Raw genomic sequence first — 17,048 nt, forward strand, 5'->3', positions numbered from 1 at the left:
GAAGTAAGCATAGGGTTGCAGAGCACTTCTTTCCAGTTTGCTGTTTTAGACTTTTTTAAAAAAAGCTTCTGAGTGACCACACTATTAAAAGTCAGTTCGATATGTATTTACTCAGATGTAAGTCTCTCTGTTCAATGGGGTTTACTCAAACATAAGCATGCATCTGATTTTAGTATGACTTGGATGTAAATACAGGCCACAGCTAGACCTAAGGTTTATCCTGGGATCATCCAGGGTTCGCCCCTGCCTGAGCACTGGATCCCCTGTGTGTCACCTAGATGAACAGGTTTGACCCCTGGATGATCCAGGGATAAACCTTAGGTCTATCTGTGGCCACAGTTGAAATCAATAGGATTTACTCAAGGGTAAGGGAACCAGCAGATCTCTATTTTATGAACTTGGAGATGCACAGCTTCACATGATCAAAGGAAAGGAAAATCGATTCTTCGCACTGGTGGACTATCAGGAAAAGGGTTTAAGGAGGGGATTAAAAAATCCTTTAAAAAATCAAGGGATGAATTGATCTGATTCAAATTTGGCATGCTGAAAACTCTACTTGCAAGGCCCCAAGTTTCATCTCTATATCTTTAAAAATGAGGGAGCTGCAGGCAAGGAGGGTGCATTTTCCACATTTCTTTTAAGGTGAAAAAGTACCCCTGGTCATGCCTACTCAAGAGTAAGAACATAGAGTTAAATGAGACTTCTCTCCCTCCCCCTTCACAGTTCAGTGGAGTACTGCACCACCCTCCTCTTTTGTTAGCAAAGCCACCCTTAGACACACATGCTCCCGACAAAGAATGGGATGGTCTGATAGAATGCAACAACACCAATACACGGGAGGGAGGAGCGCATTTAATTTGCATGGAGGGAAAATAATCCAGACTTTCCCCACTCCAAAAAGAAATGAAACATGGAGGGGAAAAGGGGAAATGAGTGCAGGATGTGGACGACGTCATATGAACACCAGGCTGCAAAACCACATACCAAGCATGGCGAATGTGTGATAAATCAGTAGTGTGATGGAGCCCAATATTAAGCTTTTGCAAAACCCAGCTGTCTGAGCACTTCTTTTTTTATTAGCAATCGAAAATCCAAGATTGGTTTCTGAACTATTACAGGTGCATTAAGTATACAGAATCCAACTCCATTTTTATTTTTGGCACACTGGCCAATCTGGAAATGGAATGTTCAGTACAAAAGAGCAGAGGCTTTCAAAGGCAAGAGCATCAAACTGCCAGGTGTACTATAGTCAACTTTCTTCAACTGTTTTAGGCAGACATAAACAAAAAAACAAGCTGGCTGTTAACTACTCTCCCTTCCAATTTCTGACACCATTTAATGGAAAAGTGCTTAAGTTAGATAACTTTGAGAGGCATATATTTTGTAAGTATTCCATCCTCATAGAAGAAGAAAAAAACCTTGAGTGTGCAAAAGCCTCTGGACAGAATTCTTTACACTGAATTGGAGCAGCATCAACAAACATTTTTGGGCCTTAGTTATGTTACACTAGGATTCTGAGGCAACTTCACAAAGTAGAAATTCTATGAAATGTTTGCATGTCGACTGGAAGTGGAAGAATTAAGGATAAAAGGCTTTTCAGCTTTAAATAATTTAATTCTAATTTCAGTTCTCATTTTCTTCACAGCGAATATAACAGATTTCTTAGAAAAAGAACCATCATAGGACTATAAAACAAATAAATGCCAATTCCACAAGGACCTTCAAACATGGCTTTGTGCTTCCAGATAGTGTATTTACATCTACTGTTGAACACTGCAAACTTTGAATACTGCAATGTTCGCAAACTAGTTTGCTTTAAATATTCATATTAAAAAGGCTTTTCTATAATGTATGAGTTCCCCAAACTCCTATTTACAAAAAGTATGGTAAACTTCTTCTTTTTTTAGAAATGGTCTTACGGGAATGTAGGCATTTAGAAGTGTCTGACATCCATATCTCTCTCTGCATTATAATAGATCTAGATTTTTTTTAAAAAAAATAATAATCTCACAATCTTAAAATAAGATATTTGACAGTTATTTTAATATTGTATTAGTTTTATATGTTTTAATCAGTTTTATGTATTTTATGGTATTGATATCTAATGTTGTTCCCTGCCTCAATCCAGAGGGAGAGGAGGGTAAGAAATAAATATTTAATTATAATTATTATTATTATAACTTCCAAAACTGGAATTGAAAATGCAAAATCCACTGATTAAGAGTATCCCAGCTGGACAGGTGCGATCCCTTCCATAATTCTGTTTTTAACACAGGATGTGATGTTTCTATTCTTATTATAGCACCTAAAGCAGGGATAAGGAATGTGTAGCTCTCCAGATGTTGCTGGATTGCAACTCCCATCATCCCTTACCATTGGCTATGTCACTTAGGGCTGATGGGAGTTGCAATCCAACAAGTCCTGGAGGGCCACACATCCTGACCTAATGTTTTCTAGGCATTGTACAAAGGTATTTAAAAACACAGGTTAAAAGACCTAGTTCAAAATGAGAAAGGGGGGGCCTAATTCTTCAAAGTTAAATATTTAATAAGGTGGCAGAATGGCCACTTCGAGAAACAGCTGTAGGAAAAGAGGAGCCATAACAGCAGTCGATCTGCGTCATGCTGCAGCCAGGCAAAATGGCCACCGAGGGACATAGTTCTAGGAGGGAAATAGCAGATCGTTTGCAAGAACATATGAATAAGGCTTTGAGGAAGGTTTTTCGCTCCACAGTCTAGGAAAGTGACAAAGCAATAGTGCCACAAAAAACATAAATTCATTTAAAAAAACATGAACTGTAACAACCCTACAAAACACAGATATACAAATGAAAGAGAAGTTTGTTTGGACCAGAAGGGAGCAACTCAACAGGGGGTATTCCCCACCCCACCCCGCAAACCTCCTTGTGAGGTGCACTAGATGCTATGTCAAGACATAGAAGAGACCTTATTTGATCAGCAATTCTTGTAAATGTTGTTTGACCTGCAAGAGAAGCAAAAGTATAAATTAATACTTACAAGCAAACACACACTAAAAGCCATATGGTGGTAAAAATCCTACTACCGTCTTAATATCAGGCCTCCGGTTTTTCCTTTCATTCAGACAATGGCAAGCGATTGAATACATCTGCTCAACTGATGTAATATCCCAATTGCTCATCTTTTCATCAACACAATCTTCAATAGTCTTTTCTTCATCTTCAATTTCCTCTTTGATAGTCAGCTGTGTGGACATAGAAATAGTATTGCGATGATCTGTAACTGTCTAATCTACTGAATACCCAAAGTGTAGGGGCAATGAGAGAGAAAGGGAATTTCAGTAGAAATGGTGTTGCCACTGTACTAAAATGACAGTATGAGCTGCTGTCATCATTAAATATCATAATCTCAAATGGTTACTGCAGGTGTAGCACTATCAAATTGTAGAAGTACTTGACATTTTTAGCTGTCTAGATAGATGACTGCAACATTTATGGCAGGGGTCTGATTCTCTTTTATTATGAGAGTAATTTTTTATTATGGCTTGAATCTTATTCTATGTGTTATTCATGGTTCCAGATAAATGACAACACCAGAATATTCAAATACATAATTCAGTTTCCTCAAATCAGCTATGTTAAAGGAATAAAGGTGTGTGGGTGGATGAAGAGAACCATATACTAATGGTATTCATAAATGGTGCATTATAGAAAAAGATTTCCATGGATTTGGTGGATAAATTTCTAAGGATTCTCCTTCTTTCCAGTTAAATAACATTTTTTCACCTTGGTCTTTCACCCAGATCAAACTTAACATCTTGCCTGGGGGGGATATTTTGACATAAGAATATATTTTTCTATTCAAATAAATTTCCAATAAATGTAGTCAAAAGAAATTTATTTAATTGCCTAAATTAAAATTTATCTAATAGTAATCAATGTAAGCCTAACCTTTGTGCTAGACATCCTTTCAAAATGGCTGTCTCTGATTATGATCTCCCTAAGGGCTTCTTCTGACTCATCAGTTTGTTATCATCTCTCCTTATCAGGGCACTTTCTCCAACACTAGGGCTTCTTCCCACACTACCATTGCCCCAGTTTCCAGGAGGGGTACACACACACACACACACACACAGAGAGAGAGAGACAGACAGACAGACAGACAGACACAGAGAGAGAGAGAGAGAGAGAGAGAGAGAGAGAGAGAGAGAGAGAGAGAGAGGAAGGAATGCAATGTCTAGTTTTCACACATGAACCTGGACTTTTGAAGTTACCAATGTGTTATTGGAACCTGAATCAGTTTTCAAATCTGCAGTTAAATTGAATTCAACAAACAACTTCAGAAGGTATTCAGAAAAATACCCCCAACTGTTGCCCATAGTTAGATGAAATTAGTTACTCTCCCTTTCCTCTTAACATTACAACTCAATAATGGTTCCACTAAAATCAAAACAGAAAAATGGTGCCAAGTTGTTCAAGGGAGCCAAAATTAATGCAAGTGTTTCTAATCAATGTCAGCTCATGACAGAATTATTGTTTTAACCCAGTGAAATTATTTGAAACTGTACACTCAACTGGTTTGGCACTGCAGCTAGATACTCGCTGGCTGAGAAATGTGATAAAAGTTTATTATAAAAGATACTTCAAAAAGTAGTAGTAGTAGAATAAGAAGAAATTACCAGTAACTGGGGATCCCGATTTTCATCCACGGGAGTAAGCCCTGTTATTATTTCAAGTAACACCTAGAGAAAGATAACCATTAAAAAGAAGCCCAAGCGAAATACATTTCATGATCATCCATGAGATACCAGTGCAAAGTACAGCTTAATTAAAATCTGCTGTGATGAAAATTGTAAAGAAAGCACCATTTTGATTGCTTAAAGAGATTTTATTCTGCCCTCAGAATAAACTGATAGTTTGATGATTTGCTGAGACTCCATCTGCTGAACTTTCCTACTATATAAAAAGCTTTTTTTAAAAAAAGAACCCTACTTTGATCTCACATATAAGTACCAAAGCAAGCAGCAAAGAGAGCAGGCAAGGGTACAGTTTGTGCCATGGCTCTGCTCTTACAAAAGTGATAAAACGTGTGCCTCTGAAAATGTGAAAATTGTACTCCCAGCATCCTTGCATGACTAACACCAGACCTGGTATTAGCGAAGAAAGCTTCTCAAAATCCAACTGTGTACCACACAGAGAGAGAATTGAAGCCTGCAACATCTTAAGAAGACCGACTAAGACATCAGGGTAACCAGATTCCAGATCAATTCACCTTTGGCTGAAGAAAGGATCATAATTCTTCGTACTTATCACCACCTAGAGGTCCAGGACACTGGGGTGCTCTCCTTTCCAGCCATACCCCATGGTGACTTTAGAAGAAAAGAATCTGCTTGGGTTTGGAGTAAGAGACACCTACCACTTCCTCACCATAACCAGGCTTTCCATACATCCCAATAAAAAGGTCTGCCTTTGCTCGCAAGGCAGTCCAACCTCCTCCCCCAAGAAAGGAAAGCAAAGAACTGGTCAATTGCAGGTTGTACCTACAGGGAATCCTGAGTCAACCTCACAGTTGTGTGCAGCCCTCCTTCCTGCTCCACTCGAACAACAGAGAAGTGAGTAGGTGACCTGGGCTTGGTATCTATCCTGTCCTCTTCGTTCATGTCTTCATAAAAGGCGGAACAGTCCTGTTCCAGGAAGCCTTCCTTAATTGACCAGACACCATTTTTATTGACATTCTGTTTTAAATTGAGCAATTTTAATATGGTGTTTTAATCTTTTTATCTTTTGAATGTTTTAGCCTTATGTTCACCACTCCAGAATCCATCTTAGATGTGGGGTGATATGCAAATATTGTAAATCAGTCAATCTTTGGCCTGCCAGTGGTGCTCCTCCTAGATTCACTACCCATATGACTTTGCTGTCTACATGGCCATCTATTCTCCTTCCCTCCACGGAGCTCTTCTTTTTTTAATAGGGAGCGGGGGAGCATGCTTCTGGGAAGCCAAACCACTCACTGTTTCCTCCACATAGAAGCAATTTCTTGGAAAGGATTTTAGTTTTCTTCCATCTACCACCACAATGTGTTTTTTCTCTTTTGATAAAACGTCTTACAATTCATTGTGAAGAGATCCTGAATCAAAGGCAAATCTGCATTCCCTTCCATTTGCTACCCTTTCACTCTTAGGAAGTGAAGGGGTTGTGCTGTAGATAATGGCATTTAAAGATGAAAACTCACTTCTGGGAAATTTAACCATTTCATTTTAAGCTGTATTGTTTCGTTTTCAGAAGCAAGCCTGATTAATTCACTCCCTTTCCAGAGACAGGAGAACCTGACCATGCCCACTGCTACATCTGGTTCATCCCTCTCTCCACTTGTGCTATGAGAAGACCAGTGGTTTAGGGATGGAGAGTGGGAATAAGGTTCATGAAGTGAGGCAGTGGGCTCACTTGCCAGCAGTAGAGGGGAGTGAGATGGGATGAAAGCAATCACAATTACTGAATAAACATAGGCTGTGGAGAGAGAAGCTGTGCTATCCCAGAGCCTGCTATGCATCAGAGGAACGGAAGTGCCACAATGTAAAATTTAATTCTTTAAAATTTTATGATAAGCCACTTCAAGGAAATCTTTTGAAATGAGAAGGGATAGAAAAAACAGCCCACCAATATATTACGACTTTATCATCAGAAACTTATTTATTGACAATAATTATATACTGCTCCCCATTCAAAATTTTGGAACAGTGTACAAGATAAAATATTATCGCCAGTAGAAATAAACTAATATGGAAAAACCATCCACTTTCCACACCAAGTTCAAAGCATCCTATAAGAACACAGTCGAGTGGAGGGGAGAAGAAAGGGGAAAGAGAAAGAAGACAGAGAAGGGTTGTGGGTGTTGGCCTTGGCCTAGGGGTACTTGGGTTCACGTTTCCTCTTGGCATTGAAGCTCACTAGATGACTTTGGGCCACTCACTTTCCTCTAAGCCAGGGAAGAGGAAACCCTGAATGTGGTGATGGGGCACAGATGAAGTCAGGGCCAGATGATAACAGAGGCATAGCCACACACCCTTCCATCAGGTCATAGCTACGCCTGAAACGGCATTTAGTCCCTGGCAAAGACTCCTCTAGCTTCACTCTAGCTAAAAATAGAATTAAACCTACAGTAAAATTAAAAACACGTTAAAAAAATTTAAAACTGTAACAGGTTAAAAGGGGGTGGGATCCAATACATTAACACAGGTCCAGTATAGTTCCAAAAGCCTGCTGAAACAAATAAGGTTTTGCCTGCCTCCAAAACTGTAGCACAGAGGGAGCCAGCCTACCCTCCCTGGGAAGGAGTTCCAGAGCCTTGGAGCAGCCACCAAGAAGGCCCTAGTCAACCAAGGTCAAACATTTGAGTAGATTTGGACTTTGGCTTGTCTGCTTTTTAATCTAATTAATCTAACTGCTCGGATGCTTGCCATCCATGTTGCCCAGCAGTGATATGTTGACATAAAATCAAGAGTAAAAGACAACCCTTATCTACTCACCACACCAAAGCTGAAGACATCCGATGTAGGGGTTATCTCCCCACGCAACGCCTCTGGCGCCATGTAGGCCGCTGTTCCGACTATTCTCTCTGTTAGTATAGTATGTGTGAACCTTACTGATGCCCTTGCAAGTCCAAAGTCAGAAAGCTTAGGCACAAATTTTTCAGTTAGTAAGATATTTGCACTGAAAAACAAAAAGATGTACCACAATTTATAGTGTATATTCCCATGTGCTGCGCACAGAGAAAGTGGTAATCAAATTGAAACAGAAATAACAACATCTTTCCTTTAATGCTGGCAGCCACAATTATTTTGGCTTGCTTGTAGTTTGCTGAACAAAAACAGAAGAATTATTCCTTTCCTCCCCAACTCTTTTTTCAATTGAACACAAACACGGCAATAAGGGAGAGGGCCTTTTCAGTGGTGGCCCCCGACTGTGGAATGATCTCCCCAATGAGGCTCGCCTGGCGCCAACATTGTTATCTTTTCGGCGCCAGGTCAAGACTTTTCTCTTCTCCCAGGCATTTTTAACAGCATTTTAACAGCATTTAACAACGTTAAGTTTGTTTTTAATGGACCCCACAATTATTGTTTTTAAATGGATACTGTTGTTTTTATACTGTTTTTATGTGTGTGTGTGTGTGTGTGTGTGTTTTTAAATTGTATACTTTTAATGTTTACTATTTTTAAATGTTGTAAACCGCCCAGAGAGCTTCGGCTGTGGGGCGGTATATAAATGTAATTAAATAAATAAATAAATAAATAAATAAATAACAATATTCCACTAATCATGGTCGGGGGGAAACATAGATCATGTCAATAGAATAGAACTTCTTTCTCAAGTTACCAGAAACATTTTTTTAAAGAAAAATGACATTTTGAGGACTACAACAATAGTGGGAGTATCTGTTCTTAACACTGCAATTCATTTTGTAGGTTTTACCTTTTAACGTCTCTGTGAATGTGATTATTTTCATGTAAATAACAGATTCCATTTGATGCACCTTGAGCAATGTTACATCTCATTCCCCAAGGAATTGGTGAAGTGTTATCCTTAAAAAAAAGAGTGTGGGGAGTGAGAATTGGAGCTGTTTCAGTATTTCTACTTTGCTTACAAATTTTATTCTCAAAACAGTGTCTCAAAGATGCTTGCAATAAAATATGAAGTCTATAAAATATATAACAAGCAACAACAAAACAAATACATCACAGCACTGACCAACTGTGCCTACAATAGCTCTTGAAAAGCCTGTTGGAAAAAGAAAAGCCTTATATAAAACCCAGAGAATACCATTCACCACTGTAGAGAGTATATTCCACAACCCCATTGTGTTTTCACTCCTTTTAGTGCCGCATCGGCTTTTATTATGCGTTTTATTGCTATACTCCACCTTTGGAAGTCTTCTGCCATGAAAGGTGGCCAAGAAATATTTGTAACCACAACACATCAGAACACTCCAGAGCATACACAGTGATATAAAAAACCGTCCATCACAATACTGACATAACATATTTGCATGATTTTCTAGTTCTGATAGCCAAGTGTTAAAATAATAATAAAACAACACAACAACATGAACAACACCACATGCACTCCAGTGTCTACACAGAGTTCCTGCCCATTCCCTTATCACTTCAGTGAAGGGGAGGTCAGTACACACATCTCTTCACACATGCAGAGCTGCCCTTCCGCACATTCAATAGGGCAGGCCTGCAGGAGAAAGTGGCCTACAGGCTCTTGTGAGAAAACACTTTAATCTACAAGAGAAGAATGGATCCAGATCTCTCTCTCCACTTAGCAATTTCAAAGACATTCAGCTTCTAGGCTCTGACAATAAGCAAGTATTTCACTTACCAGACAAGCTAGTCGATCAAGCAATGAGCCATTAGGCATATAATCATAAACTAGGCAAGGCTGATCAAAGTCATTTGAGAAACCAAGCAATTCTACTAGGTTCTCATGTTGACATCTGTAACATAAATAAATAGCCTTATTAGTCTGAGCTTTCACTTTCCCCCCTACATTTTTTACTGTTCTGAAAATTGAAGACTAAAAGAGCTCTGAAGAACTGAATCACACACTTGTTCAGCAACTATTTACGCTGACTATGTAAACTCATCTGAGGACTCAGCTTAATAGTGTGTATCTGGGGAGGGGAATAAACTACTCTGTGTAGCTTGCTTGCCTGATCGTCTGACGGGAGCACAGTAAGGTGCTTGCATAACCACCTACCCAACATAGTTTGCCACCCACCATGGATTAGTATGATGTATGAACCCAGCCCATGTCTACTTTAGAAGGACCAATGATCTGACATCAGAGAAGGCAGCTTCCATTGTTCTGAAGGAAAACGCAGCACAGCAGTGTGCTTAAATGGCCCATATGGTATGATTTCTTTAAAAATGATAAAAACCTGGGATCCAGAGAATAATAATTAGAAGTTGATAAAATCAAAGACTTTTAGATTTGCCAAGCTGAAGATTTTAAGGTTACAAGTTTTAAGCCTTTTAATTAAAAGTTATTTTTATTTCAATGCTTCCATTGCAATCAATGGGACTTCCCTCCTAGTAGTAGGAATGGGCTACAAGAGTGATTTGGAGAAGGCTCACTCAATGTCAAGAATTGGGCATCCTAAAAATAAAAACTGCTGTTTGGGGAATCTGCAGACAAACAGTTCAATCCACCAAAATAGAGAGAAGGAAAACTTCTCTACACAGGGATGCTTCCTTCACTTAGCCCTAATCTACACAAAGCAGGAGCCACAGCAAACAGGATAGTGGTATGAAAGCCATATATGGTATGTATCAATGGGCCCCAAGAGTTTTCAGTGCACTCCCATACCACTATAAAGCAGTAGTGTGGCTCCTGCCTTTTATATACCACTTTCACAGTGCAATGTCCTACTCGGTGTAGATTAGGCCTGAGACAGCAGCAGGTTTGCACAGTAGCAGGAGATCATGCCCAAAGGAAGCCAAACAAGGTTTACACGTTTCGTACTAAGATTTCTACTGTTGTAAAGTAAAAACACACAGCTAACTTATCCTAAGCTCAGTTCTGCAATGGCGTTTCAAAAATGCTCATTACTTACTTTGCCATAATCCTTATTTCTTGCTCAAACTGCTTTTTCAGGTCTTCAATGCTTACATCAGTCAACTACAAGGACAATTAAAACAAAACTAACTACAATATTCAAAAGTAGGGAGACGAGGAAAGTCCACAGAAAGTTGACAGTTACAGACCAAATGCAGGATGTTGAAGTCTGATATCTGACATTGGAAAACATGGTTGCCAAGGTCCTGGAAGGCTTGCTGTATCTTTAGGTATTGCTCAGAAAATTTCAACAAAGTGTAGCAACCACAGCACTGCAAGAGGAACAACTAAAATGCAACTCCTTTTGAACATTTAAGGCTCTTTTCAGCAAGAAAGCAAGGGCTTTCTTGCTGATAACAAGTACCCTAAGAATTAACTATTCTTGCAATTAAAAAATGAAACACATAATGTAAGGGCATGTGTTAGGTCTTCCTCTAAAATACCTGAGGAATTCCTTCATACTCAAGGAACTATAGCTTGCTGGGAGCCTCCAGACCAAGAGCTGGTGGCTCTCAGGGGACGCTGGCAGCTGTGAGGTGCTCACGGACCCTGCGGCAACCTATGCAGGGTCTCATGCAGCTGGGTGGGCGATCCTCCGGGATCAGTGGCGGCAAGGCCATGAGCCCCCTGTCACTCCTGGATCCTGGTATGTCCACCCTCCCTGTCAAGGCATGCTGGGAGTTGTAGGTGTTTCATGGCTGGACGCAAGGGCTGTGCTGGATGAGGCAACTCTGTGAAATGGCTGCCAACACCTCCGACTTCCGAGTCTTGCACAGCCCTGGTTATAGGATAGCTCTTGGTCCATCCTAACTGCTGTTTACAGGACAGTTTTTTTATTAAACAGGTCGACCAGATTGGGTATGAAGCACAGTATATGAGGTGTTGCACTGCACAATTTCTTGGTCCTTTTCATGCGTTCAATTCTATTATTTAAGCAGAACAGATAAGAGTGTAAAGCAAATACACAATACATACTGGTGATATTAAAGTAACTGGGAACCTACAGCAGTAAGTTTTTTCACTGCCACTGTTCTGCCATTGATGCATCCCTTGAACACCACTCCGAAGCCTCCTTCACCAAGCTTGTTGCCTCCATCTGACACAGTTCGATCATCAAAGTTATTGGTAAAACTTTTCAGTTCAAGAAACAAAAAGCTCTGTAACCCTGAAAAAAAACACAAGTCTGAATCGAAATCTCAAATTCACTTCTGTATCTATGAAATTATTTGGAGTAAAAACTAGCAGTCAGTTATTTAGACTTTCAGAGTTGCCATGATTCATTACCTGACAGAGATTTCTCCTCCTTTTTCAGTAGATGCCAGCAAAATATGAAGCAAAAGCAAGATGCAACTCAGTTAGCTATTCTTATACAACACTGTAAAACACACACAACTCGCTAGCTCAAGCAAGGAAAAAGTAAAAGATATTTTAAAACTAATAGATAACATTTTGTTCAAGCTGTTATATAGAAAGAGGTGCACATATTTACTAATTACATTTCAGAACAAGATGTTGACACGTTGCAATTATATGGTGCAAAATATAAAGGCTCATCATAGCAGCCTTTATGATGTTAATTGCAGCAGACATAAGGACCACTTCCAGGACCTTCCTAGGAGGCAACCATTTTGGTAAGCAACTACAGGCTTCCATACATCTCCACTTCAGATTCCCATGTGGGTGATGTTATGTGCTTTGACTGGACTAGATGGAGTGCAATGAAAGGTAAGATAGAGTGATGGGAGGAATAATTGCCTACCTGTATCATTGAGTTGCAAGTCACTCTTCTCCATACTGAGGCCACAAGAAGGTGAACTTAGGGACCCATTATCAGGAACCAAGAGAGGTGATACAGGTGCCTTTTGTTTTTCCTGTAGAGAAGTTTCTTCTTCATTTAGACACGTTGTTTCTTGTAAAGACAAGTGCACTGTAGTGTTCTCTGTCACCCTTACAGAATCTGCCATGAAATAAAGATGATGAACAGGCTTTAGACAGAAAATAGAAACTCCAGAGGGCTCGGATATGTTATCTACGGCCTTAGCTAGACTTAAGGATTATCCCAGGCAAATGGAGGGGTCATCCCTGCGTGGATCCCCTGTGTGTCATTTGGATTCACAGGGATGATCTCGGGACGATCCCAGGATATAGGCCTGGTCTAGCTATGGCCTATATCTCATATGTCATGCTTTAACAGTGCACACAACTCTCATATTTACAATGTTCACAATCATATGTTTTGGCCTACAAACCCTCCCCCAAACCATACTTGATGCACCTGTCTAAATAAAGTTTGGGTTGATAAGGAGGATGCGCCACAATGTGTTGATTTCACCTGCAGCAGTAATCCTGTGCAGCAATATCAAGCGGCAAGCTCCAAGCAGTGGTTATTCATGTGAATCAGCCCGAAGTTGGTTTGGTCACATGTATCCCTAGCTGGACAATTCTAGGAGAATCTTGTACTGAAGACAAAGGAGACTGGTCAATCTTTTCCCTGCCTGTCCCTCAGCTTTTGGTATCTGTACTGAACGGTCAAGTTATGCTGTCGTTTGCATTAGCTGCACTTAATTTTTTGTCAAGTTTTTAAGATGATCTTCAGGGACACTTCAGATTTTAGCACCAACTCAGTTTATGGTGTGGCTACATCTCAGCTACAGAATTGCAACTTAATTTCCTTTAACCATTGATTTAAACATAGGTGCAAAAACCTTCTTCATAAAGCAAAGCATTTACACAGATTTCTTAGCCGTTGGCCAAATTATCTATTTAATTTCTATTCACAAATGGCTGTGTGCAAAAGTTAAAAGACATTCACCTAGAATACAGATTATTTTAAAAGCAACTGTTCAAATGGAAATCTCTTTAAGTAAATGCCAGAGATATTCTGCAGAGCAAAGTTACCTGGAAGCAAAAGACTAGCTGGTGCCAAGAACTGATTCCTGATCAACAGGTCCACCAGATCACCAACTGTACAATTTTGGGTCCCCCAGTCATAAAGTAATTCACAGGTAGGACTCTTTCCTACTTGCTTTAATGCTTCAAAACGCCTTTAAAAAAGAAACACAAATGTTTTTTTTTATATAACCAGAGATGATCTTTAAAAAAGACATGAAAAACATTATTTAGACCACACGTTTTTAAACTTAAAGTTGATATAGCAACAGAAATGAAGATTTTGTCATATGTTCCCTCTAGGATGCACTTTGGGTATAGACTTCTTTCTAAGCTATCTTCTGAGACTGAGTTTATAATTGTGCAAGGATAGCAGATGGTAGACTCCAGTCCACAGGTGGACAATCATGGTCCGATTCTGGTGACCATGTAACACCTGCTGGTTGCCAAGACAGTGCCCACCCTCAAATCGAAGGCAAGAGGCAATTTATGGGATTAACAGGGCCACAGGTTTATTAATAAACCTTACTTGCGACAGTATAAACTGTCCTTACAGTGAGAGCACCACTCTTAAAGATGACTGCCAAGATGGCTTCATTCTACCATCATCCTTGTCAAGCAATTCCACCCTGGCTCATAGCCTGAGATCAGCCACTGTCTAACCCCTGCTCCTGGCAGCCAACCCTTATCGGAAGGGAGCTATAACCCTGTAGCTCTCTTTCAGTAAGCTAACGACCTCCAGCCTTTTGGTCAATGAAGCTACCTATACCCTAGGGACACCCAGATTGTGTGTCATTGCGCTGGCCAGCCTCCAAGATTTGTTTGGGTATTTTTCCCTACATCAGTGTGGTGCCTGAGGAGCAGCTGCTTGACAGCTCTTTACTCTTCCTAGCCAATGACAGGCTAGCCACACCATTCATGGCAAAAGTAAGTATCTATCAGCCTCCTGTCTCCACCTTCAAAGACTGGGGCAAAGTGGTTGCCTCAACAAGCAAGGAAGGAAACAACTTTATTCTTTCAAATAAATCTGATCCAGCAAGGCTTCTTATTCAAGCACATACCCAGGACGATTCAGCCAACCTTAGCTGTTCACAAATCCCAGGTCTGCATTCTCTCTCTCATTCTCTCTCTCTCTCCCCACACACACACACATCAGTGCAACAGATAGGATGTCAGACTCAGACCAGGCAGACTCAAGTTCAAATCCAAGTTGACAGGCCCTGTCACAGTATAACCTACTTGCAATCTGGTTGCAAGGACAAAGAAGACGCAATTTTCATGTATGCTACTTTGAACACTTTAGAAGAACAGGATACATATGTGGTACTTTTTTTGTTACCTACCAGAATCATCCATTTCAGTTAGTATATATATCACACACACACACACACACACACTTGTAATTGGACAATAGTGAATGGTGTGTGCTATTATGTTTGAATTTTAAAAGCTTTTCATGTAAAAATGGACCTTCTTGTTACATGAAAAGCTTTTAAAAATCAAACATATAACAGTACAATAACAAGATTCAGTTGGTCTACAGGCTAATTATAAACAGCGTTATCTCTTTGGCTTCAATACACTACCGTATGTGCATTTGGTTGTATCTACTTGCACCAGAGGGATTTTTTATATCTGTTGCTAATTTCTTCCATCCTTCCTGTGGATCAATGAAATCGGCTAGTTGCCTCATCATGCCGTAGCCAAGGCGGTGCACGTATGTAGACGGCATTATGGAGTTGTTCATCTCCAGATCCTACCAAATGCAAAACAACTTGTTTTCACACATGTTTTTTAAAAGATGTAAAGTTGACAACACATGTTTTCATTCTAGCCCACTGTCATATTTGCATTTGACTTTCACTGGCATCTACTGGATTGACAACATTGATGACGTGAAATCGCTCGCTCTCTTAATGTATCTGCAAACGTTTTGTTTTCAACTTTTTAAAAAAAGATTTTTAAAAGTTCAATAAAGACTGAGCACTTACCTCTTTTACATGTGAGAACACATGTAGGCCTTTAAAAGGTTAAAAGTAATAATAATGGCAAAGCCGCTTCTTTCCAAAGCAATGCCCTGCTACTTCAAGAAACTTTATTCAATTTACTTCCTTATTTACAGCATTTCTTTTCTCAGTTATACCTTTAAGGACACAAATGGGTTTCTTCCTAATGTTGCAGGATTAGGGGTGACTTTTCAATAAGCTCACAAAAGTGACAAGCTTGCTAACATGCTAGTATCCTGCAGTTCCATGTTGGCCATGGAGGAGAGGGATGCCACCTCCTGCAAGATACTAGCCTCCATAGCAAACCAGTTAAAAAGGCTGTCTTCTACATCCCTGTATTTCCATGCTGGCCAATGAGCTTCCACTTCCAACATAGTAACCCACACACCTGCCTGCATGGAATTCCTTGTTGTCTATGGCTACCATTAAGTAGTTAAATACAGTGGTACTAGTAATCCAAATACAAGTTTGGATTACTAGTACCACCCTAGCACTGAGAGGGAAGTCAATCCACTTACTCCCCCAAAAGGCCGGGGGGGGGGGGGAGAGAAGAGGTTGTACCAAACTATCTTACAAGTACTTTTGATGAAACATCCTTGTTTCATACTACTCTAAACCATAACTGTGTAAGTCAACAAAAACACTTCCCTGGGGTTGGAGAGAATGCTGTTCCGGAAGAGATTTTTTTTAAAAAAATGAGTTCAAGTATATGTTTTCTACAAACAAGATATTACAACATTGCAGTGCCATCCCACAAAGACTTTTTTTTTAATAACCAACTATAGCATCTAATTCCCGAAATGCTAACATTTAAAAGACTCTTGGGCATATATTTAGGAAAGTTTCCTAATAAGACAGCGTTATGCTTATTGGGCAGAGGAGCTAAAATACAAAGTCAGACACATGCTACCTAGCAACTGGCACACATTAAACAACAACAACAACAACAACAGTTTCTTGTGTACAAGCTGGGGGGGCGGGGCGGGGAGAAACCAACAAGTTTTATGGAGTGAAACTCTTGATTTTTAGGAAATTTCTTCACTTGATAATTCCAGATAAATTTCAACGCTTCTCTGTAGGTACATCCCAGGATGAGCACGTCACACGGCGTAATTATGACAGCCTCAATAGCATTAGCCCGTTTTACCCCATGCATAAGAGAGGGCACCATCCTATGCATGTTTAGCCACACACACAAAATAAAGGTCCTACAACTCCCAGTATTTGCCAGCCATGCTAGGTATTGGTAAGATTTTTTTTGCTGTCTAAACCTGCTTAGAGTGCGCCCTTCGTTAAGAAAGAGAGGTGGGCTTTTCTTCCATTATGTTGACTGGCGAAGCAGGGATGTTAACGCGGGATAGCGAAGAGGCCATCCTATTTATCCCGGGGCAAACACGCTACAGTGGTTCATGGGGCGCGTCCCCTGGAACGCAGAGCCCCCAAACGAGCTCAGGGCAGCGTCGCCGCTCAAAAGGAAAGGAAAACCGACGCGCTCTCACCCCTCGGAGCGCCCCGCGCAGAGTCTCTCGCCACCGAGGGAGCGCTGACTGCGCCCC

At 40.2% G+C, this 17,048-nt stretch overlaps 1 protein-coding gene across 1 annotated transcript; it reads right to left on the reverse strand.

Annotated features, from left to right (window-relative positions):
• Window positions 1–1,593: 1,593 nt before the first annotated feature.
• IRAK4 (interleukin 1 receptor associated kinase 4) lies at window positions 1,594–17,032 on the reverse strand. Its single transcript, XM_063133978.1, has 12 exons — window positions 16,992–17,032; window positions 15,073–15,242; window positions 13,496–13,641; window positions 12,357–12,554; window positions 11,602–11,762; window positions 10,596–10,660; window positions 9,362–9,476; window positions 8,450–8,559; window positions 7,507–7,690; window positions 4,657–4,719; window positions 3,064–3,222; window positions 1,594–2,982 (listed from the first exon to the last, which is right to left on the reverse strand). The coding sequence occupies exons 2-12, from the start codon at window positions 15,231–15,233 to the stop codon at window positions 2,947–2,949; spliced, it is 1,398 nt and encodes a 465-aa protein (XP_062990048.1). The 5' UTR covers window positions 15,234–15,242; window positions 16,992–17,032; the 3' UTR covers window positions 1,594–2,946.
• Window positions 17,033–17,048: the final 16 nt, after the last annotated feature.

This window comes from Elgaria multicarinata, chromosome 9, assembly GCF_023053635.1.
Source record: "Elgaria multicarinata webbii isolate HBS135686 ecotype San Diego chromosome 9, rElgMul1.1.pri, whole genome shotgun sequence".
Taxonomy (NCBI): Eukaryota; Metazoa; Chordata; class Lepidosauria; order Squamata; family Anguidae; genus Elgaria; species Elgaria multicarinata.

Bases quoted from the DNA above. Each gene is read 5' to 3' on its own strand.
- IRAK4 (XM_063133978.1), bottom strand. From the start codon at position 15,233: ATGAACAACTCCATAATGCCGTCTACATACGTGCACCGCCTTGGCTAC. The intron at 8,560-9,361 runs GTAAGTGAAATA...CTTTTTTTTAAG, and splicing joins TTGATCGACTAGCTTGTCTG to GATAACACTTCACCAATTCC. The intron at 2,983-3,063 runs GTAGTAGGATTT...CTTCTCTTGCAG, and splicing joins GGAGGCCTGATATTAAGACG to GTCAAACAACATTTACAAGA.